This window comes from Photinus pyralis, unplaced genomic scaffold (genome assembly GCF_008802855.1).
Source record: "Photinus pyralis isolate 1611_PpyrPB1 unplaced genomic scaffold, Ppyr1.3 Ppyr1.4_LG5, whole genome shotgun sequence".
Lineage (NCBI taxonomy): Eukaryota > Metazoa > Arthropoda > Insecta > Coleoptera > Lampyridae > Photinus > Photinus pyralis.
Window position 1 is genome coordinate 25,630,613 of NW_022170596.1, and position 25,190 is coordinate 25,655,802.

Genomic DNA, 25,190 nt, shown 5'->3' on the forward strand with positions numbered 1-25,190 from the left:
AATCATTTCCGAAACGCATCAAATTTTCACTGCGTTATAGACTTTAATTTCGCACAAAAAAATAATCGTTAACTTTAAGTGGAAACTACGAACTTTATCACAAATCTAAATGCAGTAACATTTTGAATTTATTACTCCACCCTCTATAATCCATGGAATGACATTGGAACGTCAGAGAAAAAAGTGCGTGAGGTGACCGAGGTTGGCATTTCACCTGAGTGGGTACCTCATAATATTTGGACATGAAAACGATCTCACACTCGACCATAAGCGCAACCGTGTGACCATTTCAAAGTAGTGTTTGGCAATGTTCAGCCACAAACCAAATTTTGAGGGATTTAAGAAAACTTATTGTTTGGAAGGAACAAAAAATTGGAAAAACGGTGGACCAAATGTATCGAGCCAAAAGGGGACTATGTTCAGAAATAAAACGTTTATATGCTTTCATTCAAAAAGTCACTAACTTATCAAACTGCTCCCGTATTATAGCGACTAGAACATAAACAAAAAATGCAACTTTCTTGTCCTATAACGTTTGGAGAGTTCGGTCGTGGCTCGCGTTTATCTAATCTAATTGCGATTGACGTTGCTTTAAACTAAGTTTTCGGGCAGTCCGCCTGTGTATGTGAAAAAGTAATTCGTCGGCAAGTTGTTGCCTTTCTTTAAGGCTTTCTTTTCATTAAAAGTTAAAAGTCTTCTACCGTCTGGAATTCCAACAAATTTTGTCATCTAATTCAACAAGCCAGATTTTGCCATCAAGTTCATTGTTATCAAGAAGAAGTGAAGTTCCAGAAGCCTCCAACGTTTGTGTTTTATAGTGCGCTTGAATTTCGCAAATTTGTTACGACCTGATCGAATGGATTATTTAATAAGTGATTAAGATTTCTTTATTTTATTGTCTGTCGAACGCATGCGTGCGGGGTATGTGCAAAAAACAGGTTCTATTTCTTTTAGCCAGTGGCGTCGCTAGAGTACGATGCGCCGGGTAGCAAAACAATTAATGCGCCTTAACTCTCATACACATGCAGGTGCAGGGCAATAATGATAACGTTCAATGCTTCGCATCGCATCCTAGCACGTGCACCTCGCATGACTTCATTTAGTTGAAATGTGATATTGTCAAGTTTCGAGATACAATAGGCCTTTATGTTAAATAAAGGTCTTTCTTTTATACATAAGCTTACAGGTTTACTGTATCACAGTTGGATAATTAAATTTAAATCTTGTAAGATTATTTTTGTTGAATTTTTGCTACTCTGATTAATCCCAACCGCGATGTAAATGTAAGTAATATAATAAATAAACCAATAAACGATACTAACCGCGGCGCCTTTCGGTACTTGGCGCCGAGTAGCAATTGGAACCGCTACTACCCCGATAGCTACGCCACTGCTTTTAGCGCCTTGTTTAATTTTGTTTTTAATGTTTAGTGGAATAAATTTTTGTCTTTGTCATTTAAACTGTTTTTAATCGAATAGATAGAGTTTTCATGTCACATTTTTTTATTCGTGACCAAGAATTATTTCAGGTGTTAATGAAAATTTCTTTGGAAATTTGCTTTGTGGGTGGCTTAATGACCGTTTGCCATTTCACATAGCAACACCTAAAAAATAGACTATATAAACCATAAACAAAAAAGTGAATGACAAAAGATTTGTTCGCAAATGTAATAAAACTGATTTCGAGTAAGGAATAAAAAACTGGTTCGTCGAGAGCATGAAATAAATAAACCACTAAAGCGGATCTAAGCACTTCGGTGTGACGGGGTCATTGGATTTTCCAATACTCAATACATTTGTTACATGATGGCATATAGAGCAACTGTGCAAAATTTGAACCGAATCCGCCCACGCGATTAGCAGCCCTCGAAGTGAAGAAATGTTTATGTGCCGCTCTGGATACGAGTGGGTTGGGGAACATTTTTCGAGACACAAGAAGAAAGGTAAATTGATTAAATTTTAAATTTTCTTGTTTTGGCTCAATTTTATGATTACATGTGAACTGTGAAAAATAATAAATCACACAGAGCAATTAAACCATCTTAATCTACAGGTCGCTTACAACTCATCGCGCATACTCAATTTCATTTCTTTATTGATCTGTTTCCAAAACTGGATCCGTTCAGAGTACAAATTACTTGATGTATGAACACCACCTCCAATATGATAATATTCCAAAGCTGTTGTAGTAACTGGCTCCCACTTGGAAGTGATCAGTGAGCCGGTTTCGGGCGTTGGATTGCTATTGGCCAAAGAATGTAAGGACAATAACAAATTGCATGGTATTACCCGTATGCCGCAAAATTCGTCCACATGCTTATGAGTAGCCTTGAGTAACGAAGGTCCTCTTGATCCATTGCTCTAAGCATCAAACCAACAGGAAACTGCAACAGTGCCTCATCCAAATGACCAGCGCCTGCAATATGAGGAATGAGTCACATACACATTGCGAATTGCATTTGTAACCGTATCGAAATGATGGGACTCCGATAAGTTCGGCGAAACTATGTTGGATGGAATGGGAAAATAGGTAATAATATACAGGCTGTTTGGAGTACTTCAAGTGGAGTTCCACCGAAAGATGCGTGGCTGGAATGATGATGATGTCCGAATATAACTGAAATTAGACAAATGCAACAGAGTTGTAATAATCTAGCAACACCTGAAATATGAAACTCTTCAGCGATTATAGTCTACGTACATCTACAGCGTCCAATATAGTGTTTTCGCCAATTTGCTTGTTTCCAAAGTAAAATTTTCGAATACGCTTCGCGATGTGCTCAAACTGAGGATCTTTGCTAATGAAAGTTATCGCCATAATGCGATTGAAGTCTTCGTCAAGTTCTCGCAACAGCTTCTTGTCCTTGTGAATACCTGGTTATATTTGTAAAAAATTACTAGATAGTATATTACTAACACATACCAGCAACCCTGAATGCGCCTTCCGCACTGTTCACCCCGGTTATCCAAGGTACATTGGCGTACTTCCCAGACTTTAAAATATTCAAAGGGCTGTCCGGTAAAAATGAACCTTCCGTATCGTCCTCTACAACAGCTGTAAACACCATCAACGGCTCTATGTCCCATTCCTGAAAGATCACTCTTACAATTTGAATAATGGGTATTGCATACATAAAATATTCGTCGGGACTCGACTAGCTTCATTTCATCCGCAGAGCGCAGGCACTCGATCATGTCGTAATGGTTGTCAGTCGAGCAGCCCACGTATTGCGCTAGTTTCTTTGTGTTTCCGACAACAAACTTCTTATCCGTAAGCGCCCAAGTGCTGAACACAGTGCCACTCTGGGAAATTGCAGCACTAAACAGTCCTGAAAGGAGTAACTCAAATCCTTGTCGGCTTTTAATGGAAATACTCACCTCGAGATAAAGGCGAAAACATGTGAAAATGCACGCTGGCCGCACCGGCAGATTCGCCAAATATGGTTATTCGCTTCGGATCACCTCCAAATGCCCTTATATTTTGATTCACCCACTTTAACGCGAGCGATTGATCCTTTAACCCATTATTTCCGGGCAGGATTTCATCGCCGGTACTCATGAAACCAAGCGGGCCTGCAGGTTTCAGATTTAGTTCTGTTGAAAACGAGCGAATTACCTAATCTATAGTTGAAAGTGACCAAGACGATGTCCTCGTCCAGTAGGTAATCTGGGCCATAAGAATTGCCTGTACCGCAAACGAAACCACCACCGTGTATGAATATCATCACTGCAAATGACCGGCTATCGGAAGTAGTCAACTGAAATTCCGGTATTTATTATCCAGTCATTAGGAGAGAACGTTACTTGTGGAGTGTAAACGTTGAGGAATAAACAATTCTCATCTCCCATGTATGGCAATTTTAGAATGGGATCTTCTTGTGGACACATCGCACCATGCTCAGTAGCTTTTAGGTTACCTTTCCATGGTGCTCCGGGAATTGGTGCCTATAATCAAGGAAGAAGAATTTTCGCCTGTTTCTGATCGCTTATGTGTTAATCAAAGCGTTAATTAGTTACCAGGGAAATACACAAAACCGAGCACTAGTGTTGTCCAATCAATTGGAGCGCGAGAAAGACCAAGATTGAGTGATTTTTGTCATGCTCCAGTTACTCCTGAACAAGCATTAAAAAGTGACAAGAGATTCTGAAATGTGTGATTTTCTTAGCAACCGAAGCGCATATTCTAGATCTAGGTAGATTAACTTGTGTAAATAACAAGTCGTTATCAAATCTTTCCAGTTTGGAATTCCCATCGCCCAAGTGAACAACAGTTACAATTATACATGTATTACCTTGAACCTTAAATTTCCAATTGGTGGTTCTGCATAGGGTATCCCTAAGTAAGCGCTAAATTGTCTACCATTCCTTGATTCCATGTATTTTCCTGTAAGGCTACCCTGATTAATTTTATTGCTCGGTTGTAAATGGCTCTCATCTTCAGCTGTAGAACATTGCGTGAATAACAAAATAGTAAATGCGAACTTAGTCAACATCGCTCAAATAAAGTTGTCGCACTAAGTTAAGTTAAGTATAGTATCTCAGTCATTCAACTTCGAAACGGGAATTATTACGATTGCTTCCGAGTTTTATCGACAGTCAAAGTCTGCGTTTCGAGGTCAAAAAACAATTTAAATTTCTCATGCCTTTATTTTCATGCTTTTGCAAACAATAAATTACAAAGCAAATTTACTTGCAATATTTTGGGAAGATATTGATTTCTATTGCCCGAGCCCTCAATGATAAATCCGTATTTATATGCATTAAAAAACCAAAAATATGCAGGCAAGATATGCATTAAAAAACGTTGAAATATGCAAATAAATATGCACGAAACGGTGAATATTCCACCCATTTCATTACCTTCAAACGAATTACCTAAACGGCAATGGACAATCCCGGGCCCGGCCCGGGCCGTCCCGGAAATTTGATCTCCGCGATGGAGGGGATGGAAAACATTTAAGACCCTGTAAACATATGAAGGAAAAATTCATGTTTATCATATTGAAACAATTCACCCGAATTAAGTTTTCTTATTCCTAAATATACTTCATCAGAAATTAGACACTTTTACTACCGTTGCATTGTTTATTATCGCCTTTAAAATGCAAAAGGGGCTTTTGTCACGTAGAAAAATAACAGAAGGGGTGATTTTTCTTATCCGACTTAAAATATTATATCCTTTGGAAGTGCACCGCCCATGATTTAACTTGCAGTAAACCTTTTTCTCACATCTTTATCTGTAAAATGGGGAAGACGCTTCCAAAAATTTTATTGTCCCACAAAGAATTAGAAATATGAATGATGAAATATGCATTTATTTCTAAATATGCTGTTATTAGCCGAATATAGGCAAAATAAGATCTGATACCCTTGTTCAAAATTAATTAAAACGTCAATAATGTTCACAAATAATAACTAACCGGGCCAAAGATTACCACGTCGTGCGCGGGTGCACCATCCTGTTGAAACCCAATGGCTACTCAATACAGTACCGGCCATATAAAAAAAAATAAAATTGATGATCTCTCCGTAGAGCTCAAAAAGTTACAATTAATAAGTATTTTTTGTATCAAATAACATCAGAAGAAAATAAAAACGAAATCGGTAAATTTCGGTTATCATGACATATCTTAGGAAGTAATCGGAATTTTTAGGCTTTCTTTATTGAATGATAATGCGCAATTTTTCCCTAACTTGACCATCTTCGTCTCTTCTATGGTTTCCGAGATCCCCATGTTAGACATCTTCATAGCTTTCTTTAGGTTATCTTGGTTCAAATGGCTGAAGAAGCCCAATTCATCGTACACGAAAACGTAAGCGCCACGACGCCATACAGTATGATGCGAAAAGGACTACAAGGCGTTAAGTCGAAGTAGGAATTTCTAAAACTGACCGTTTAGAAACATTTCATCACGGAATCAGTAGATTTTTAAACTGGACTGGACTTGACCCAAAGAGTAACCCTTTGCTTGGCCCACGTCAATCAAACTTCAGATGCGAATATCTTGAAAACATATTGTCGGAAGAGGATACCTACATACAAATGATACATATCTGACACTAAGGTGTTCAGGTTCTCTCGTAGACGAATCGTTTTCATTGTGCACACAGCGTCCAGAGATGGACGCAGAAATTTTGCGACGTTTGCATCTACCATTTACAGTAATACAATCATCATAAGGATTATCACAATAATTTAGATGGGATTACCATAAATCTCATCTTGTTTAAAAAAATCTTATGCTTAAGTTAAGTCTAGCTTAAATTTTTCGGTGCAAATTACCATAAGATCACCACACCGAACAATACTTCCGAGTTTTATGTGAGTGATATTAACAATAATCTCGTCGGGATCTAATAGTTTGTTTGCAACGAACCCGCGATAAAAAGACAAAACTAATGAACTTGAGCAAAGCAAAGGTTTCTGTCCTATTATGACTTTAATGCTCTAATGGCTTTAATAGCTATTAAGATAACTAGTTGTTTTATCTGCACTTTAAAGGACAATGTCTCTACCCGAGCGACCGATTGAACTATAAGACACCCTGTTAGGTTTTTTTTTATAACACTGAGGGTTATTGATCCGAAATCGTCCTTTATTAATATTTTATGATGAGAGAAACATGCTTCTCAAGGCGTCAAGGCTAATTGCTTAAGATAAGATGAAAATTTTGACATTTCTTGACAGTTGAGCAAGTTTACTTACTGAATGTTATGGTCTGGTATAAATATGTATACGATAAGAAGATAATTATGCAAAGAAAATAATTAAAAAGATTGATAAAACGGTCTCCGGTTTCCGGCAAACAGAAAGGTTGCAAAGCGTAGAATGATGATGATGCTCTGACCATTATGGCTAATGCCTTTAATGCTCAATGTGTATGTACACTACATGTCATATTATTTAACTAGATCATAAATCAACTATTTTGACATTTTGTCGTTTTGACGTAAATAATAAAGTCATATTGTGTCATATATCAGATTGTATGCGTAATAAAAATGCCACTCAATAGAGTATGTACTTTTTTACAAGCCATATAAAAAATATAGTTTATGATGATTAATCCGAAACGAAACGTTGTATTGCAAATCTCTTAACGCTGCCTTGTATAGGTACTTCAAATAGTGGCATTATTTTTTTGTATCTGTTCATAATAATATCAGAAAAACATAAAAATGAAATCGGCAAATTGCGGGTTTTCTGGCATATCTTTGGAAGTAATCGGAACTTTCTGGATAATAATAACTTTTTAATGTCGCAACTTTTTCCTAGTTTGAGCATCGCATTTGCACTTGTTGTAAGCAATAGGACCGTACTTTCCGACTAACATTTTTCTACTGGTTTCAGCATAGATATCTTGTATAGTTTTTAATATGTTTATTAATAAAATAATGCTATGCATAACTATCTTTGTCATACATTACATTTTTTCATATGCGAAGTCAATAAATAATAACATATATAACAGTTTTGTTACTTACAACCTACTCAAATTAAAGTTAATTATACTATCAACTAATGCTAAAAGAGATCAAGTTTTGACTTGATTTTCCAGATGTAAATTTGGGGAGTACACGATTACTCACAAATATTCAATTTTGTTTCGTTATTAATCGCTTTCCAAAACTCGATCCTTTCGGAATATAAATTTCTAGAGGTGTGAACACCACCTCCAATATGGCAATATTCCAGTGCCGATGTGGTAACTGGCTCCCACTTAACGGTGACCAAAGAATCGGTTTCTAGCGTTGGATTGCTATTTCAAGTAAATAAACTGTAATGACAATAATCCACGTTTTGGCATTACCCGTATTTTGCAAAATTTGTCCACATGCCGATTAACAATTTTGAGTAACGAAGGTCCTCTTGGTCCAACGATTTGGTTCCGTAGACAGGAAATAGCAATATTAGCTCGTCCGCATGACCAGTGCCTATAATATGACGAATTAGTATGAAATACTCATTGTATATAGCGTTGATAACCGTATCGAAATAATGGGACCCCGTAAAAATTTGTGAGACTATACTGGATGGCGTGGGAGAACAGATAATAATATACAGGCTGCTTGGAATACTTAAGATGGTACTCCACCGCATGATGCGCGGGAGGAATGATGAAGATGTCCGAATATAACTGAAATTAAACAAATTCAACAAGCTGTAATTATATAGCAACACCGGATGATAATCTACGTACATCGACAAGATCCAGTATTGTATTTTCGCCAATTTGCTTGTTTGCGAAATAAAAGTTCCTAATACGTTTTGCTATGTTCTCAAACTCAGGGTCTTTCCTCATTAAAGTTATCGCCATAATGCGATTGAAGTCCTTGTCCAGTTCTTCCAAAAGCTGCTTGTTATTGTGAATAACTGCGTACATGTGGAAAAAAATGACTAGGTAGTCCATTCCTAATACATACCAGCAGCTCTGAAGGTGCCTTCCCCGCTATTCAAGCCGCTCATCCAAGGTACGTTAGCGTAGTTTCCGGATTTTAAAATATTCAAAGGAGTGTCTGGCAAAAATGATCCTTTCCTATCGTCCTCGACAACAGGTGAAAATACTATCAGCGGCTCTATATACCATTCCTAAAAGTTCACTCTCTTGCCAGTTGACCTCTATAGTGCAGCGGAGAGCCGGCGCTAACTCGCTTATTTGAGGTAGTTTTTTTTTTCGGAGTTGGGACCCACACCATTTTGTTCAGAAATGTTTGAACCTTCAGAATCTCGCTTTAAGACATTTTCCCGTGGTCCTGACAAAAGTTATAGGCCGCTAAAGTTGAACTTTACTCATTTTCGCGCGCGCGACTAGACCACCGAAAGTATTTATTTTCTCAGCAACTAAGCGATATACATCAATCATTCCTTTTGTAAAATGAAAGTACATTTATAGCAGAATCTAAAGCATTCATATTTACCTACCTTGTTATGCTTAGTTTTTAGAAAAATGACCGTCAACTTCCAAAATTCGTGTAGCAGAAGAAAAGTGCGCACTTTGAACTCTCATAACTTTTTATTTCACGATATCGATTTCCAATATTCATAGCTCATTCGATGCTCCAAAGCATTGTGATTATTTTATTTTCTATAACATTACCGTGAATTTTTCATAATAAAAAAGTTACGGTCATTTAAGTAAAAACCTACCCACCTCGCCGAGTCGGGAGTCGCGGTTGAGACGGAGAGGGAAGGATAGTCAGCAGCGTTCGCGCAACAAGGAGCGATGCGTAAGAGGTTCTACTTTACTAAGAAATTTCTCTCCGAATACCAAAACTAGCTCTTTAGGCCGTTTACAAATGCATTCCGCCGAGTTGCATTGTAAAATCTCAAACAATTCATTAACTCCATCTATTCGTTTAGGAGCCACCCTCAAAAAAGTGGTAAAGTTTCCATTTCTCCTTTAATTTTTTTCTTAGCAACAGTTACAGAGACTGGTGGGAAGTCTTTGAATAGGTTTTGCTGTAGGTATGTCCTTTCCGATTTTGCAAATCATTTTTCAAAATTCCTACCACAAAAGGGCACACCCCTCAACAGGGGTGCGAAAAAATGTTGATTTCTACGAAATTTGGTATCTGGTGGTTTTTGGATATAAAAATCGCGAATCTGAAATTAGTTTTTGAAAATTCGAAAAAAATAATTCCACTGCAATTCTTGGCCGGACAACGAAAATAGACAAAATTCCACGAAGTTTGTTGTGTAGTGTACATACGGAACAAAATTGTTGAACAGTTTTTCTTAAGGTCATTTTTCAAACAAAAGTTACACTCATTTGCAAATTGGTCTTTCGGGTCAGAAAATGTTCTCCGACAGTGGCATAACAAGTACAGTAAACGTCAATATTACATGTTCTGCTAAGGGTGTCTACCTACATTTCACAAAAATTTGTCAAATAAAAAATGATAATTTTATCACAGCGAGCATTAATAACTTCGACATCAATGAGGAAACAGTCACAGAATAAGAATAAGTAGGAAATATTCTGTGGAAACAGACGAAAAAATTCAACACACAGTCCTTTTTCAAAAGCGAGATACATCGGCAGAAGAAATCCAAATTCCTCGTTTACCTATCACTAGATAACGACCAAATAACTGACTTTAACAGCCTAAGTTCATGCTGATAATCCTAAGTAAGTTCCGGTATCTACCATTCAATATATGTACCTATGCCGTTTTTGAATTCTCCACCAACGAGCTACAATACCATCCTAACCATCGTCTAGTGAAATCAAAAAACAAACCTGAATCTTTGGGACAAAATCATACCGTTGTCACTGCTGATCTTGCAATATACAGCACAGCACAAGAGATACCTAATGTGGAGTAACCCCCAAAATTTACAGGGAAAGATATCTATTTGTACCTATATATTTCACCAAAGAACTGAGATACATGGAGGTAATGAATTGTTTGAGATTTTACAATGCAATTCGGCGGAATGCATTTCTAAACGCTAAACGGCCTAAGTAGCTAGTTTTGGTATTCGGAGAGAAATTTCTTAGTAAAGTACGCATCGCTCCTTGTTTAGCGAACGCTGCTGACTATCCCTCCCTCTCCGTCTCACTCGCGACTCCCGACTCGGCGAGGTGGGTAGGTTTTTACTTAAATGGCCGTAACTTTTTTATTATGAAAAATTCACGGTAATGTTATAGGAAATAAAATAATCACAATGCTTTGGAACATCGAATGAGCTATGAATAGATATTGGAAATCGATGTCGTGAAATAAAAAGTTACGCACTTTTCATCTGCTACACGAATTTTGGAAGTTGACGGTCATTTTTCTAAAAACTGTGCATAACAAGGTAGGTAAATATGAATGCTTTAGATTCTGCTATAAATGTACTTTCATTTACAATAGTATATTAAGTATGGAGAACGGTAAGGGATTTTTACCGTTCGAAGACAATTGTTTGGAGGAGGAGCGAAGCGACGACTCCAATTATTGTCTGAGAACGGTAATCCTTAACGTTCGACGTGCTTATAACATTTTTTGCGCGATCGAAATTAAAATTATGTAACCAATATAAATATGCACTAAGAAATTAACGAGCAGAATAAATCGAAATGATCGAAGTGGTGTACATCACTAGGTAACCAGTTTATTTGTCAAAATTGAAATTAATAATTTCATAAAATTGTGCATGTGTCTGATGTAGTTTGCTAGCTTTGCACTTCCTTTATGACTTTATGAGTGTCTTTCTATAGGAAACAACAGCACAAATTGTACGTTTAATGTACCTAACAATAATTAAAGATTACGTACGATCGTAGTGATAGTTCCAAAACAGCCCCATTTCTTTCTCCACTAGACTTTGCAGGCTGCCCCAAGAACGCAGAATAGGAAAAGTAGAGGATCCAAAAAAAGTACCCCTGAATTGAAGGATTTGGTTTATAAAACAGATACGAAGAAAAAACCTAATGTGAAGATATCCAAGAAAACAAAATTTGTCCGAATTATGCAAAAGCAAGACTCTGAAGACGAAATAGAATCAGAATCAGAATCCATTGAAATAGACAAGCCTCTTCAGACGACAATAATCTTGATTAGCTATTATAATCCCGAAGAGAAGAGAAAGGAAGATCAATTCGTGTCTATCGAAATGACTATAGGCATCGAAAAAGGCTCATTCGTATTACTTAGTCAAGTTTCCTGAAAATATCACCAATTATAGAAGACTGTTTGCATATTAGCTTGGGATTGTGCTACGCTTTGTTTTCAATGCGTTCACAGATACGAATATTTTTTATTGAGTTGAATGTATTTTTATTTCAGTTCAAGTTGCGTTAAAATAAAAAAAAATTGCATTGAATCACTTTAGTGTCAATTCGTATCCGAAAAATTGTGAAATCTAACGCGTTATTGCTATTAAATGAATTATGGGTCGCGTTTTCACGCTTGAAGGCCCCCCTACACATAAACTATCAACGCGAAACGTAACAATTTTTTGAACTAAAAAAAATAAAAAAACGGATGCATTGTGTAGGTACCACTCTCCCATATACATTTGTTCTCTAATAGATCTTTACACGTGTGAAATGCACCGCTTTCAACGACCGTAGTGTAATGTACCATTCCCGTTTTGGGAATCCCAACAGAGAGAGAAACTTTATTTACTACATAAATGCCTGCTTGTTATGGTAACAAGTTGCCTATTTTAAGACACAGCAGTATAAATGATTATTAATGATGTTTTTTTTTAGAGATTTCTTACCTTGAACCTTAAATTTCCGATTGGCGGTTGTGCGTAGCGTATGCCTAAATAACCGCTAAATTGTCTACCGCTCCTTGATTCCATGTATTTACCAGTAAGGTTACCCTGCTTTATTCTGTTGCTGGGATACGATAGATCTTCAGCTTGAGAATATCGGGTGTATACCAGAATAGTAAAAACCAATTTGATAATCATCGTTTCCTGTAACCTCGCGCACTAAGTACGGATTTCAAATGCGTATCCGTATTTATACTGATAAAGATGTGAATCATGACAATGGGTGGGGAGCTTTACCGACAATCAGTGTCTACGTTTTGAGAGGTCCATAAAGTTGACACCCCCACTTAGCCCAAATTATATAAGATGTGTACTCGCTTAGTTCCGCCGGAAAATCGATTTTAAAATGTTAGTAAAAAATTGGATACCTATGCTCTTAAAGAAGATATCATCAATTCCGTATCTAAAACAAATTTAGAACTAATAGCCAGCTACTGCAGAATTGATCATATTTGCTGCGGTGTAGCAATATTTGCAAATTTACAAATAAATTCACATGTGACATCAACATTCAACTATGTGCGATATCATTAAAATTGGTGCACGGTAAAATATGCGTACTTACAATCTACAGACCCCCTTCGGGTAAATTGAATACTTTTTTTTATCAACTTAGCTTCCTGTATTACTTTCATAAGCAAATCCTACGAATTATTATCTTTATGGGTGACCTGAATATAAATTACCTCGGAGGAGGACCGAATAAGAAAATTCTTGATGACATTTTCACTCAAAGGATTTCTTTGATGGGTTATGACGTAACAAACTGTGATATATTAAATATTTAAATATTGTCATATTTTCATGTTTTATTTTATATCGTTTGCCAGTTTATAGCTATCTATGTCTACATTAATTTTGTACGTTTGTATGCACTGTTCATATCTGGTTTACCATAAGAGCTACATGAATAAATTTATTTATTATTATTATTACCACATTTTTTTTAAATTTTTGCCATGCACCAAAAATAACCCTATTTTTTACGATTTTTAATTAACCGAAACATGCCTTTCCCCGTGCAGAAAACATTAAAACCCAGTTACATAGTCAGTGTACATATGTGATAGGTCTTTCACGTGGGGGTGGAACAATAGAAAATAGAAATGATAGACTTCTGAACTTTTAGCAAAAATTGAACCTGACCAAGATTGGGCTACTAGTTCAAAAGTTACAGCCCTTTGAATTTTATTTCGAAATTGGTTTCTAGTCTATAACTTTTAATTGAGAGTTCTGAACGAAAAAGTACGAATTGTTTTGAATTCTACGCACCAAAATTAATAAGAAAAAGTGTTTTCCCGAGAAATTTTGGTACAGTCAATTTTTGGCAAAAAAAAATTGTCTCAGATCGACCCGGAAAAAAATTTTCTCATAGAATGTGGCCTGTAGAATCCATAATTTGAAACAGTTCCAAGATTGGGCTACTAGTTCAAAAGTTACAGCCCTTTGAATTTTATTACGAAATTCGTTTGGAGTCTATAACTTTTGATTGAGAAGTCTGATCGAAAAAGTAATAGCTTGCAAATATCAACATAATTCGCTTAGTTTGTATAAATTTCTGTGCAAACAATGTCGATGTGGACGTTGTTGTTTTAGGTCCAGTCGCCTCAAGTAATGAGAAGTCGTTAATTACTAATCAAATGTTCATTACAGTCCATTTCAAGTTATTTGTTTAATTGTTTGGTTCTAAAGCGATTATTTCCTAGAATTATTAAGGATGTGGAAATGTTTGTCTCTTATTTCCGTTATCAATTTGTTTTGTTAAATCATTTATGTGACAGTTCAGATTTGATTTATGAGGTATTTCGTTTATTTTTATAAAGGTGTGGTGTAATTATCTAGGGATAACGATGCATTTTAATCGGAAAAAATTGTTTGTTTTCGTAGATAATTGTGTCTTTTAGTTACCGTGTAAATTTTGCCTAAGTGACTGAATAGAGCGTCCTGTAGCAAGAAGTTTGTCGTGTTGCCACGTGCAGTATTTGGATGAAAAATTCTTAAAGTCGGAAGGGAAGCACCGAAAACTTAACATAAGTTTCATAAAATTGTAAATATATATGTGGTATTTTAAAATGTGAGAGTGTAGGAGTTAACCGCCAAAATTGTATACAGGGGTTTTCGAGTCTGTCCATCTGGCGTTCGACTTCGACTGGGCTTTAGAAGGTCCTTGTACTTGTCAACGTTGCCAAACTATTAACATTCAATGCTTTCATTCAATTCCATTACCTTACTTTAAATAAACTCATAGTCTTTAGTCTAATTTAATCTTTTTCAGTCAATTTTAATAGAGAAGTGAGCACAGTGTAAATCCATTTTAAGTCCACGTTTAGACGTGATGCATCTGGAAGATTCGTAGTTTCCGCTCCATTAAAACCCAGTCCTCAGGTTCTAGGTGATTCCTACGAACAAGCCGTACGAAGATTCCAGAGTTTGAAAATAAAATTGAACTCTAATCATGCTCTCAATCTCAATACCTGAAGGTTCCGCGTTCTACCACTACACAGCCTGCACAACTTTTTCTGGGACGATCACTACGAACTCGAACCTGTGGATCTGTACCTACACAAAAATCACTGAAACACAATGAGCAAATTTTGAATCGCCAGCGCCATATCGGTTGTTTTACCCAGCACAAGCCGTTTATTCTTTAACCCGTGAATGGACAAGTGGGTTCCTGGTACAATCATTTCGCGCCTGTCCGGCAAACGCTTCAAGAGACAAATCCGGGCACACCAACATCCGGAATCTCAACAACGGCCTGATTATAGCAACAGACAGCATCATAGACACTCTGGTCTGCCGTCCAGCCGCTTGCATTACTGTCGAATCGATTCTGAAACTCCAGACATCGCCCCAACAATTACGGACCACGAAAAAAGGGTAATAAGTACTTGAGGTACCTACTACTAAACCATAAAGGGTCTGCATAAAGTGTACTTTAATTTTAAACACTATTCTTATGTCAAATTTATGATGGTTAAGAGAAATTATACTTTGAAATTCGAATATTCGCATGTAGTTATTTCACAGCCTTCTCTCTTGTTTTATAATTCATCACGAAGAATTATCTTTCTCATTTGATTCATCTTATCCCAAAACTTCATTCTCGCCGAATATAAATTCTTTGAGGAATGAACACCAGCACCTATGTTGTAGTACTCCAGGCTCTCTGTGGTAACTGGCTCCCATTTTGTAGAAACAAAGGAATCCGTTGCCGGTGTCGGGTTACTAATGGAACACGAAATAATAACAACAAACATTCATTTTGCTTACCCTGTCTTGGCGAAACTGGTCCACATTTTATTGAGTAATTCAGAGTAGTGGAGATCTCTTCGGTCTAATACGGCGTTTCGAAATTGCACACCGTACGAATATGGAAATTGCAATAACAATTCGTCCTAGTGACTGACACCTACAATCACGAATAGTGATAGAAAAATTAAGGAATAAGTTACCGTATCGTAGTTGTGGGTCTCCATAAATATTAGCAAGGCTGTGTTGGCCAACATGTGAGTAAAGGTAGTAATATACAGGCTGCTTTGAGTATTTAAAGTGCATCTTAACGGCAACATGAATACCATAATTGAAGAGCATATCGGAATACATCTAGAAGTAATTGAGTTGGTAGATTGCGGTAGTGTGAGCGAATACTTACGTTGATTAGGTTGAACATGGTGTTATTATTAATCTTCTGGTTGCCGAAGTAGAAATCCCTAATCAGCTTTGAAGATTCCTGGATTTTGGATTCATCATTAAACGTTATTGACATGATTTCGCTGAAGTTTTCATCAAGTTCTTTTACAAGATTTTCTTTCTTGTAGATCACTGCAAAAGTTTTAGTCTAGGTACAGTATGTTAGGACTTCCTTCATACAAGCAACCCTCAAAATCCCTTCCTCGCTATTAACACCAGCTATCCAAGGAACGGGTGCATGTTTTCCCTCTTTTAGAATGTTTAATGGGTGGTCTGGTAAAAATGCACCTCTTATGTTTGGTTCTACTATCGGAGCAAACAACATCCACGGATCAAGGTCCCACTTCTAAAATTGATTGTTATCTTTCTCTTTTTAGGTCATTCACATAGTGCTTACGCTTACCATAAAACTAAATCGTACCTCCATTAGCTTTTTAGCATCTACGGACCGTAAACACTCGACCATTTTCACATTGTCGTAAGTGGCACAACCCACGTGATCAGCTAACCGTCGAGTGTTTCCCACTACCATGCTCTTATCCATAAAGGCCCAAACGTTAAATATAGTTCCGCTTTGAGATATCGCTGCACTAAAATGACCTTAAAAAAGCAAATTAATGTGATTCAATCGACAATCCTACATTGACTAAGAGGGGACAACATGTGGTATTGCGCGCTAGCACCTCCTGCAGATTCACCAAACAGGGTAATACGTTTGGGATCGCCACCAAATGCTTCTATGTTGTCATGCACCCATTTTATTGCCAAGGCCTGGTCCTTCATCCCGTTGTTACCTGGCACGACCTCAGCGCCAGTGCTCATAAATCCAAGCGCATCTACAAATCTCTGTTAGTACTATCACAAATAATGATGTAAAATAGCTGACCAAGCCTGTAGTTGAAGGTGACTAGAACGATGTCCTGATCCAGTAAGAAATCGGGCCCGTAGGGGTTACCTGAGCCAAAGAAGAACCCTCCACCGTGTATGAAAATCATTACTGCATACGTACTGGTATCATCTTTGCGTAACTGAATATTATAAATGCGTCAATGAGTTAAATTTAATAGGGTTAACAACGTACCTGTGGAGTATATACATTAAGGAACAAACAGTTTTCGCGACCTTTGTATGGTTTTCCAAAGAGGATGTCTACTTGGGGGCACTCTGAACCATAATCACTTGCATTAAAGTAACCAGTCCACGAATCAGCAGCAATTGGGGCCTGAAATTTGTTAATATTAATTTGCAAGTTCGTCAGAAAGTAAATTTCTCTTACCCCAAATCTTAAGGTCACCAACAGGTGGTTTTGCATACGGAATACCTAAGTAGGCGCTAATCTGCTTACCATTCCTTGTTTTCAAAAATTTACCAGTTAATCCACCCTGGTTAACTTTATTATTTGGCGCTACATCTCCAGCTGATATCAAATACGTAAGCGTAAAGAAACAGATGAATTTCGCAAACATTATTAACAGTTTCCAAATTGACGGCGAGTAGTAGTTTGAAGAATCTAACTAATTTAAAAACCAGACAGACGCTGTGAATGTGATATCATAGAAGAGCATGATCAAAGTCAATGCGTCATTGAAATAACTTGAACTCTAGGAGAGATAATGCCGTGAACTAAAAGTGACAGTTCTTATAAGGAAACCAGATACATGCCTTTGAAGCATACATTGGAACGTCTTTCAGAATTTCACATGTCGCTGCTACAAGACGGCAAAGTTTGTTATGCCCTTAGCTTAATTTGAACTACATTAATTTGCCAGTGTTTAAAAGATAAACTTCCATGTTGGAATTTCTTAGAAGAATTTTTGGAGAAGGCTTTGGTGCAGAAATTATTGCACATTAAAGTGCTTTCATTTGTGCTAGCTTTTCATTTTTGTCTCTCCTTATTGATATGCGCCAAACGATTGATTCTAGTCACTTGTTACAAAATTAGATTTGCCCTCCGTATTTAACTAGTGATCGATGACCATCAACCCAAAAATCATACACCTTTTACCTTTAATGAAGAAATTGCTATTGAAGACGGCTCTATATCGACGCTTTCACACTGAAACAAAGCAATGAAATGAAGAATCCAAGTTAATCCACTCAGCAATTGAAATTATGATGACTTGGGTAGCTATGATCGAATACGTTAACAACGCACCCCTATCTATCAAGGAGAAGGAGCACCTACGTATATATAACCACCGAAATCAATTCGATAATAAATCAATAGGTTGAATTGGTTACGAATGAATGACTTTTACATTGGTATAATTCCTGGAGGGGGAATTACTCATTAATTACAGAGCGCTGGTTAAGGCGAGGGTTAAGGTGTTGTCCTTGCTTATGCGTAAATGAAGATTAAAACTCGAACTCCTGCGTCCCTGAAAGATGTAACGGCTTAGTTACTTGTAAGGGGTGAAGACTCCACTTGCATTAAATAAAATTGAACTTCTACGGCACAGGCAAAAATGTTATACGACAATTCATTTTTAATTTAATCACGGCTAGCTTAGTAATAAAGTTCTTATACCCCTTACCTTGCGGAAGTGCCTCTTTAATCCTGTTAAAATCTGAAATTCAAAATCTAATGTTCTAGTTTGATCGAACTCAAATAACTTTGCATGTGAACTTAGTTGATTGAATATAATATAATAGAATAATAATAAAAACAAAGACCATCAAGAGTCATCTTTCTTGCAAAGTTGTACTTAAAATACTTGTTTGGTTCATAAATAGTATATTAAGTATGGAGAACGGTAAGGGATTTTTACCGTTCGAAGACAATTGTTTGGAGGAGGAGCGAAGCGACGACTCCAATTATTGTCTGAGAACGGTAACCCTTAACGTTCGACGTGCTTATAACATTTTTTGCGCGATCGAAATTAAATTTATGCAACCAATATAAATATGCACTAAGAAATTAACGAGCAGAATAAATCGAAATGATCGAAGTGGTATGGTGTATATCACTAGGTAACCAGTTTATTTGTCAAAATTGAAGTTAATAATTTCATAAAAATGTGCATGTGTCTGATGTAGTTTACTAGCTTTGAACTTCCTTTATGACTTTATGAGCGTCTTGCTATAGGAAATAACAGCACAAATTGTACGTTTAATGTACCTAACAATAATTAAAGATTAAATGTAATGTAAGACTGTTGATTTTTAAAAAGGCGTCGGTAAGTATTTGCTGTTCTGTTTTTAGATCGGTAAGTAATTTTGACGTCGTCGTAATCATAGCAACTGGTAAATTCTACCTACTGTCATGGAAACACCCATGGTAAATAGTCAGAAATGACCGATCGCGCAAAAAAAAATTTAAGCCTGTCTCGTGATCACGTGTTACTGCTAAAAATAAGTTACCTGAACATTTTCCTGTTCACAATATACACACACCTCTGAATGCTAAACACAATTTTAATGCAACCCGAGGAATGGTATCACTGATATATTAAATAAAAAATTGATAATCAATCGAATATATTCTTATTAATAAACATAATACAAAATTAGTTTCATGCAAATAATTTTCGCGAGTCGATTCCTTTAGGATTATTAAAATTACTTCAAACAAAATTCCTTATGCAAATAATACCTGCAACGACCTTTTGAGGGTATAAGGACCTTTTATTTTTGGAGTTTAAATTGCACATGGACCTTGAGGTGTAGAACAAACTGTCCATACCACTAACCTAGCCTGAAACGTGCACTTTCATAATTCTTCTCGAATGTTCAGATTTCGGATTCTGTTAAGCCTCTCCCAAAACTGAATTCTTTTCGGATAAGCATTACTAGCGGTATGTAGTCCCCCTCCAATATTTAAGTATTCCAAATTTCTTGTTTTGACAGGCTCCCATCGTGAGGAAATTATGATATCAGTATCAGGAGTCGGATCGCTAATTGGAAGAAAACATGAGTAAAGACAGTTAATCACCTTAGCACATTCTACCATCTTTTTGCGAAGTTTGTCCACATTGTGCAGAGTAAGTTTGAGTAGTGACGGTCTCCTTGACTTAAGGGCGTGTTCCCAAACGAAGATTCAAATGGAAACAGATACATCAAATCATCCAAATGACTAGTTCCTGTATTCAAAAGAAATAATTTGTAAACTATCTCGGTTATAGCAACAAACCGTAGATAAATGGTGGCGTTCCAAACAGTTCGGAGAAGCTATTCCGGCCTTGGTGCGAGAACACGTAGTGATACACTGGCTGGTTGGAATATTTGAGGTGAAGTTGGACAGCCAAGTGAATAGCAGAGACAAAGTGTATGTCCGAATACAACTGGACAATTATATATTACAAACTGCACCTAGGAAATACATACTTACGTAAGCCAAGTTGACAACGGTGCTATTGTCAATGGCTTTATTTCCGAAATAAAAACTTCTGATTTGCTTTCCAAACCTGTCAAACTCGGGATCTTTGTCGTTTAAGGTTATTGCCATAACTCGACTAAAATTTTGATTAAGGTCTCTCAGCAAATCTTCTCTCGTAAACAGGTCTGAAATGCAGTTTATTAGAGGTGTTAATGGCGCCATATGGGCATACAAGCAGCTCTATACACTCCTTCCTCGCTATTCATGCCAGAGATCCAAGGTACGTTTGCGTACTTTCCTGATTTTAAGATGTTTACGGGGTCTTCCGGTAAAAATGCACCTCTGTGGTTAGTTTCAATGGTCGGCATAAAGATCATTACAGGATCGGAGTCCCATTCCTACAAATACGGGCGCGTACAAGGAAGAGAAAAAGTAAATGCTTACAGCAAAGATGCTAACGGCTTCAGAAATATTTCTGGCGTCCACCGATCTCAGGCACTCCACCATTTTGGCATGGTTTTCCGTTGGACAACCCACATACTCAGATAGTCGCTTACTGTTCGAGATAAGTGCCTTTGGGTCGACTATTGACGTGATACTAAACAACGTCCCACTTTGCGAAATTGCGGCATGGAACAATCCTATACGAACTGACAATTGGCCACATTACTATAGCGTATTTATTACCTTTGGTAAGCGGCGAAAACATATGGTAATGTACACTAACGCCCCCTGACGATTCCCCGAATAAAGTTATTCGTTTGGGATCGCCACCAAATGCACCCACATTCTCATGAACCCATTTGATGGCCAAAGATTGATCTTTTAGGCCGTTATTAGCGGGAAGGTTTTCATCCCCAGTTGTCATAAAGCCAAGTGCGCCTACAAAGTATAATGCATCGTCTCTTTCCGCAAGTTATATTGCATCAGATTACTAAGCCTATAGTTAAAGGTGACGAGTATGACATCATAATCTAACAAATAATCGGGCCCATATCCATTTCCAGTATCCAAAGCGAAACCTCCACCATGTATATACACCATAACAGCGTATGACCTCCTTTCACTTTTATGTAACTGTAAATAGTGAAATTAAGCGTAACAGTCTTTTGAAACGAATTGCTCTTACTTGAGGCGTGTACAAATTTAGAAATAGGCAATTTTCATCTCCTTGGTACGGCGTGGCGTAAATTACCGCACCTTGGGCGCATGCCGAACCGGGTTCCGTAGCGTTTAAGGTTCCTGACCATGGATCTGCAGGAACGGGGGGCTAAGGGGGAAAACTAAACTTTAAATATGGTAATTGTAACTACTTACCCTAAATCTAAGATTTCCAATGGGCGGTTTGGCATACGGAATGCCTAGGTACGCACTAATTTGTCTACCATTCCTTGTTCGCATATACCTACCGGTAAGACCTCCCTGTTTTACGGAATTTTGGGGGTTTGAGGTTTCGGCATTTGCAATTATGAAAAAATACACAAAGAATAGCACTGAGGAACAAATGAAATTAATAGACATTGCTGGGTGCACTTTGTTTGTGGTGTTTCGCTGCTTAGGTTTTGAACAACTAACTGCGAGGGTATCATGAAGTTTACAATAATAATGAATCAGGCAATAAAGCTGACTGATAACCCAACAAGTAGTAGTGACGCCTTATTTATATTTACACTGCAAATATTCCGCTACAAAACCAGTTATCAATACTCGTGTCTGGAAAATCCTTATGTTACCTTATGTGGAAAATCCCATTTATTGTCTTACATAGATAAAGTAGTATTTCTAGGGAATGTTTTTGTATCATATGCTTTTTACAAGTTGATTGTTGAACGAAAAGCAGCTGGTGTCTGTGGATATCTGAACATGGGGGTCTAACTACTTGTTTTGATTCGTGGCCCCACTATTTTTCTATTTTTTAATTAAGTGCTTTTAATTTAAATTTTCAGTATTTCACAAAACCCAAACCTTGATGCGAACCATGGATCCATTTGCACCAAATCGCTACACCCAAACCTATAGCCTGCTTACCATGCCATTTGGGCTACTGGATACTGGAGAGCTCAGTCAGTTCCAAAACCTTTTAAAAACCTCATCAACACACGATATCGTATCCATTTCCTATTAAGATTAAAAAGCTATGCTCTAGTAACGGGCGATCAAAAATAGCCGTCGAGTCGTCTTTGGAAGTTCGAGCTAAATATGATTTTCCAAAGGTGACTCGACAGCAACTCTTTTTGATGGCATTGTAGTGCCCCCAGAAGAGGATCATTGTGTGTTGGCGTTACAGGAATGATACGGACTTGCTTCCCCATTGAATCGAATTTAATCACATCGGTGATGAGGTTTCTTTAACAATACCTCCTTCGTCCAAAAGAAGATCGCTAATTATTCAAGCTGGGTACCTGGTTCTGACGGTGGCAGTTAGGGACACCGGAACATGCTTTTTTTAAGGTAAGGTTTTTAGAAATTCCGCCGGGTGTTTTTCAAAGTAATTAAAAATTTGCCTAGGTTCCAAAATCTCCTGAACATTGGATCCTTACCTAGGTTTACTGATAGAATTGATGCCAGCTCGGCCCTGTGCGCGTTAATTGTTGGAGTAAATAAAATAAATCACTTCTTGGGCTGTTGCCATGAAGACATCGTCTCCTGAAGCTATTCCTGAATGTACTACGATGTTTTAAACCTCCACCGAAACATTTTGGATCCAACAAAATGGCCTGAAGCTCCAGAAAATTAATATGGTGTAATTGTTCGTTTATTTTACCGACCACCATCCTCGCTCCGTTTTGTTCCTACAACTTGCTCCCAACCTGTTGACGAGGATGGAAGGAGAACCATAGAAACTTGCGGTCTTCCGGAGCAATGGCTACGAGGAAATACGCATCTTTCAGGTCAATAGTAGATAAGAAGAAATATATCTGGATCCACCTACGCAACGTTCTCGTGTCCTCCATTTTGAAGTACTCGTCTATAAAGCTGTTAAAGCTTTAGGTTAAAGATAAAGCATTTGTGGCCATTGAGCTTGTTCGCCAGACAGATTTTTGAAACAAAACATTTGTCCGATAGGTATTCTCTCGATTGGGACGTTTTGCGCGGGTGCACCATTTTGTTGAAACCAACAATTTTCAGCTTTTGTTTTTTTTTGTGGGTTATATTAGTAATAAAATATGCTAGTCAATACAGTATGTACTTCTTTTACGGGTCATATAAAAAAATAAAGTTGACGATGGTAGCCCCGAAACGAAACGTTTTATTAAAAACCTTTTGAGCTCTACAAGGCAGCCTTGGCAGTGTTCTTTATTTTTCTGTATCAGCTCAAATAACATCAGAAACAGAAAACAACAAAAATCCCTTTCGGCTCGGCTTATCAGGTGTAGGTAGATTTCTTTAACCGCATTAACATGTAAAAGTGTCCGCCATTTTGTTTCAATATGGCGGAATTAACTGAGAACTTAACTGAGTTACTTATGAATTACACCAACCCTTAAAGTTTGGTCGAAGTCGGTCCATAATTACGAAAGTTACAGTGTTTTTTGGAAGTTATAAATATATAAACCTATAACTATACTGGTACCATGGTGGATAGAAATCTACCTAAAAAATAAAAACCAAATCTACAAATTTAGGTTTTTTTGGCAGAAGTAATACGAATTTTCTGGTTTTTTTACAGCATGATAATATATATTTCATTGTGTAACTTTTAAAATTGAGTCAAGGAAAAACTGGCCGCAGACTTACCAGAAAGAGATAATTTCTAATAAATTTTGGCCTGTACAGTAAAAAAAATGTAATCACCACCATTTGTCTACCAAAGCCAGAGATAAAGTCATTAATTCAAGGGGTACATAACGCTAAGCTTTGTCCTTAAGGTTTAGCAAAGAAGAGTGGCAAATCTTCCAGAAAGGGACGACTTTTAATATATTTTGGCATTTAGAGCCCTAAAAATTAATAAGGGTCTGTAACGAGGGCTACGTTTTTTTTTACCACTCGCACGTTAGTAAGGGAGGTATTGCTTTGCCGTAAAAAATGACCCCTCCTTTTTTTGACGGCGATACACGTTTTGAAGCACCAGGAATCAAACAAAATCTCGATGATGTCGTTCTGTCTGTCTGTCGGCCCGTGTCTCATTTCCGGCTAAACGGCTGAACCGATCGGAACCAAATTTGGCACACATATTGTTAAACGTAACACGGTAGAATTCCGCATGCGCAGGTGTGTGGGTGGTATCTTTGGTAGCCACAGCAATTTTTTTTAAATTTTAAATTGAATTGATACACGGTGTTTTTTTAAAGATTGGCCATACGACAATGTAAAGGCGTTGAGTTATTTACAATGTCATCGTCTGCATTTATTTGTATTGATAACTTTACGTATCCATTCGTTGCGGTAACCGTTCTCAAGGTATACATAGGATGGTGATTATACTGTTACAACGAAGCCAAAAGATCTCCTCTAAATGAAGATTTCATCTTTAATGGAATTAGGAAATTTGTGGAACGGCCCGCCGGTGGTTTTCCACCCGACACGACGTGCTCTGGTGATAACATTCAAAATTTAAAACTTTTTAAAGTAATTACTCGGTCCTCTGACGCGATAAAATTCTGAGGCTAATCTTAAAATGCATGTTAATTAAGCGCGCTTCATTGGATACCAAACATGACTTATTTTGATACAGATTGCTGCAATACTATTAACTACAGTTAATTATACTCACTTAATTAGCCGGATTAAAATTTCTAAATGTATAGCTCCAGCTATACCCCTTTTTTGCTTGGAATGTTTAGGTCAATCAAAGATCCGCGTTATCTACGTAAAGTGCACGGTCTTGCAACTTTATACTCATGTTCAATTAACATTGTCATAAAGTAACAATTCCTTGACTTTCTGAAAGTTTAACGGTAAGTATTTGCTC

General features: G+C 37.2%; 3 protein-coding genes across 4 annotated transcripts; all 3 read right to left on the bottom strand.

Annotated features, from left to right (window-relative positions):
* Window positions 1-1,947: 1,947 nt before the first annotated feature.
* LOC116172592 (venom carboxylesterase-6-like) lies at window positions 1,948-12,435 on the bottom strand. Of its 2 annotated transcripts, none has more exons than XM_031489827.1 (10): window positions 12,214-12,435; window positions 3,804-3,944; window positions 3,616-3,757; window positions 3,378-3,572; window positions 3,132-3,328; window positions 2,923-3,088; window positions 2,701-2,873; window positions 2,466-2,616; window positions 2,289-2,415; window positions 1,948-2,241 (listed from the first exon to the last, which is right to left on the bottom strand). In XM_031489827.1, exons 1-10 carry the CDS (start codon window positions 12,406-12,408, stop codon window positions 2,058-2,060), a joined length of 1,671 nt encoding a protein of 556 aa, XP_031345687.1. In that variant the 5' UTR covers window positions 12,409-12,435; the 3' UTR covers window positions 1,948-2,057. The 2 variants fall into 2 exon arrangements, with proteins under 2 accessions (XP_031345687.1, XP_031345686.1); XM_031489826.1 differs by lacking the exon at window positions 12,214-12,435 and adding an exon at window positions 4,292-4,533.
* LOC116172601 (bile salt-activated lipase-like) lies at window positions 7,425-8,746 on the bottom strand. The gene is made up of 5 exons (XM_031489838.1): window positions 8,424-8,746; window positions 8,201-8,373; window positions 7,987-8,137; window positions 7,811-7,934; window positions 7,425-7,759 (listed from the first exon to the last, which is right to left on the bottom strand). Exons 1-5 carry the CDS (start codon window positions 8,464-8,466, stop codon window positions 7,582-7,584), a joined length of 669 nt encoding a protein of 222 aa, XP_031345698.1. The 5' UTR covers window positions 8,467-8,746; the 3' UTR covers window positions 7,425-7,581.
* Window positions 12,436-15,361: 2,926 nt separating the features above from the next.
* On the bottom strand, window positions 15,362-21,891 carry LOC116170639 (esterase E4-like). Its single transcript, XM_031487144.1, has 19 exons — window positions 21,596-21,891; window positions 21,408-21,548; window positions 21,214-21,355; window positions 20,966-21,160; window positions 20,723-20,919; window positions 20,511-20,676; window positions 20,291-20,463; window positions 20,093-20,243; window positions 19,910-20,042; window positions 19,676-19,856; window positions 17,045-17,185; window positions 16,850-16,991; window positions 16,605-16,799; window positions 16,367-16,563; window positions 16,144-16,309; window positions 15,926-16,095; window positions 15,726-15,876; window positions 15,544-15,682; window positions 15,362-15,498 (listed from the first exon to the last, which is right to left on the bottom strand). Exons 1-18 carry the CDS (start codon window positions 21,797-21,799, stop codon window positions 15,669-15,671), a joined length of 2,859 nt encoding a protein of 952 aa, XP_031343004.1. The 5' UTR covers window positions 21,800-21,891; the 3' UTR covers window positions 15,362-15,498; window positions 15,544-15,668.
* Window positions 21,892-25,190: the final 3,299 nt, after the last annotated feature.

Excerpts from the sequence above, each read along its gene's own strand:
- LOC116172592 (XM_031489826.1), bottom strand. The coding sequence starts at position 4,492 with ATGTTGACTAAGTTCGCATTTACTATTTTGTTATTCACGCAATGTTCT. Across the intron at positions 2,416-2,465 it reads AGTCCCATCATTTCGATACG|GCGCTGGTCATTTGGATGAG; the intron begins GTTACAAATGCA and ends CTCATATTGCAG. Across the intron at positions 2,242-2,288 it reads ACGAATTTTGCGGCATACGG|CAATCCAACGCCCGAAACCG; the intron begins GTAATACCATGC and ends TTTGGCCAATAG.
- LOC116172601 (XM_031489838.1), bottom strand. The coding sequence starts at position 8,466 with ATGAGCGGCTTGAATAGCGGGGAAGGCACCTTCAGAGCTGCTG. Across the intron at positions 8,374-8,423 it reads AGGCACCTTCAGAGCTGCTG|TTATTCACAATAACAAGCAG; the intron begins GTATGTATTAGG and ends ACATGTACGCAG. Across the intron at positions 8,138-8,200 it reads CAATACTGGATCTTGTCGAT|TTATATTCGGACATCTTCAT; the intron begins GTACGTAGATTA and ends GTTTAATTTCAG.
- LOC116170639 (XM_031487144.1), bottom strand. The coding sequence starts at position 21,799 with ATGTCTATTAATTTCATTTGTTCCTCAGTGCTATTCTTTGTGTATTTT. Across the intron at positions 21,549-21,595 it reads TTGGAAATCTTAGATTTAGG|CCCCCCGTTCCTGCAGATCC; the intron begins GTAAGTAGTTAC and ends TTTCCCCCTTAG. Across the intron at positions 21,356-21,407 it reads TAAATTTGTACACGCCTCAA|TTACATAAAAGTGAAAGGAG; the intron begins GTAAGAGCAATT and ends CACTATTTACAG.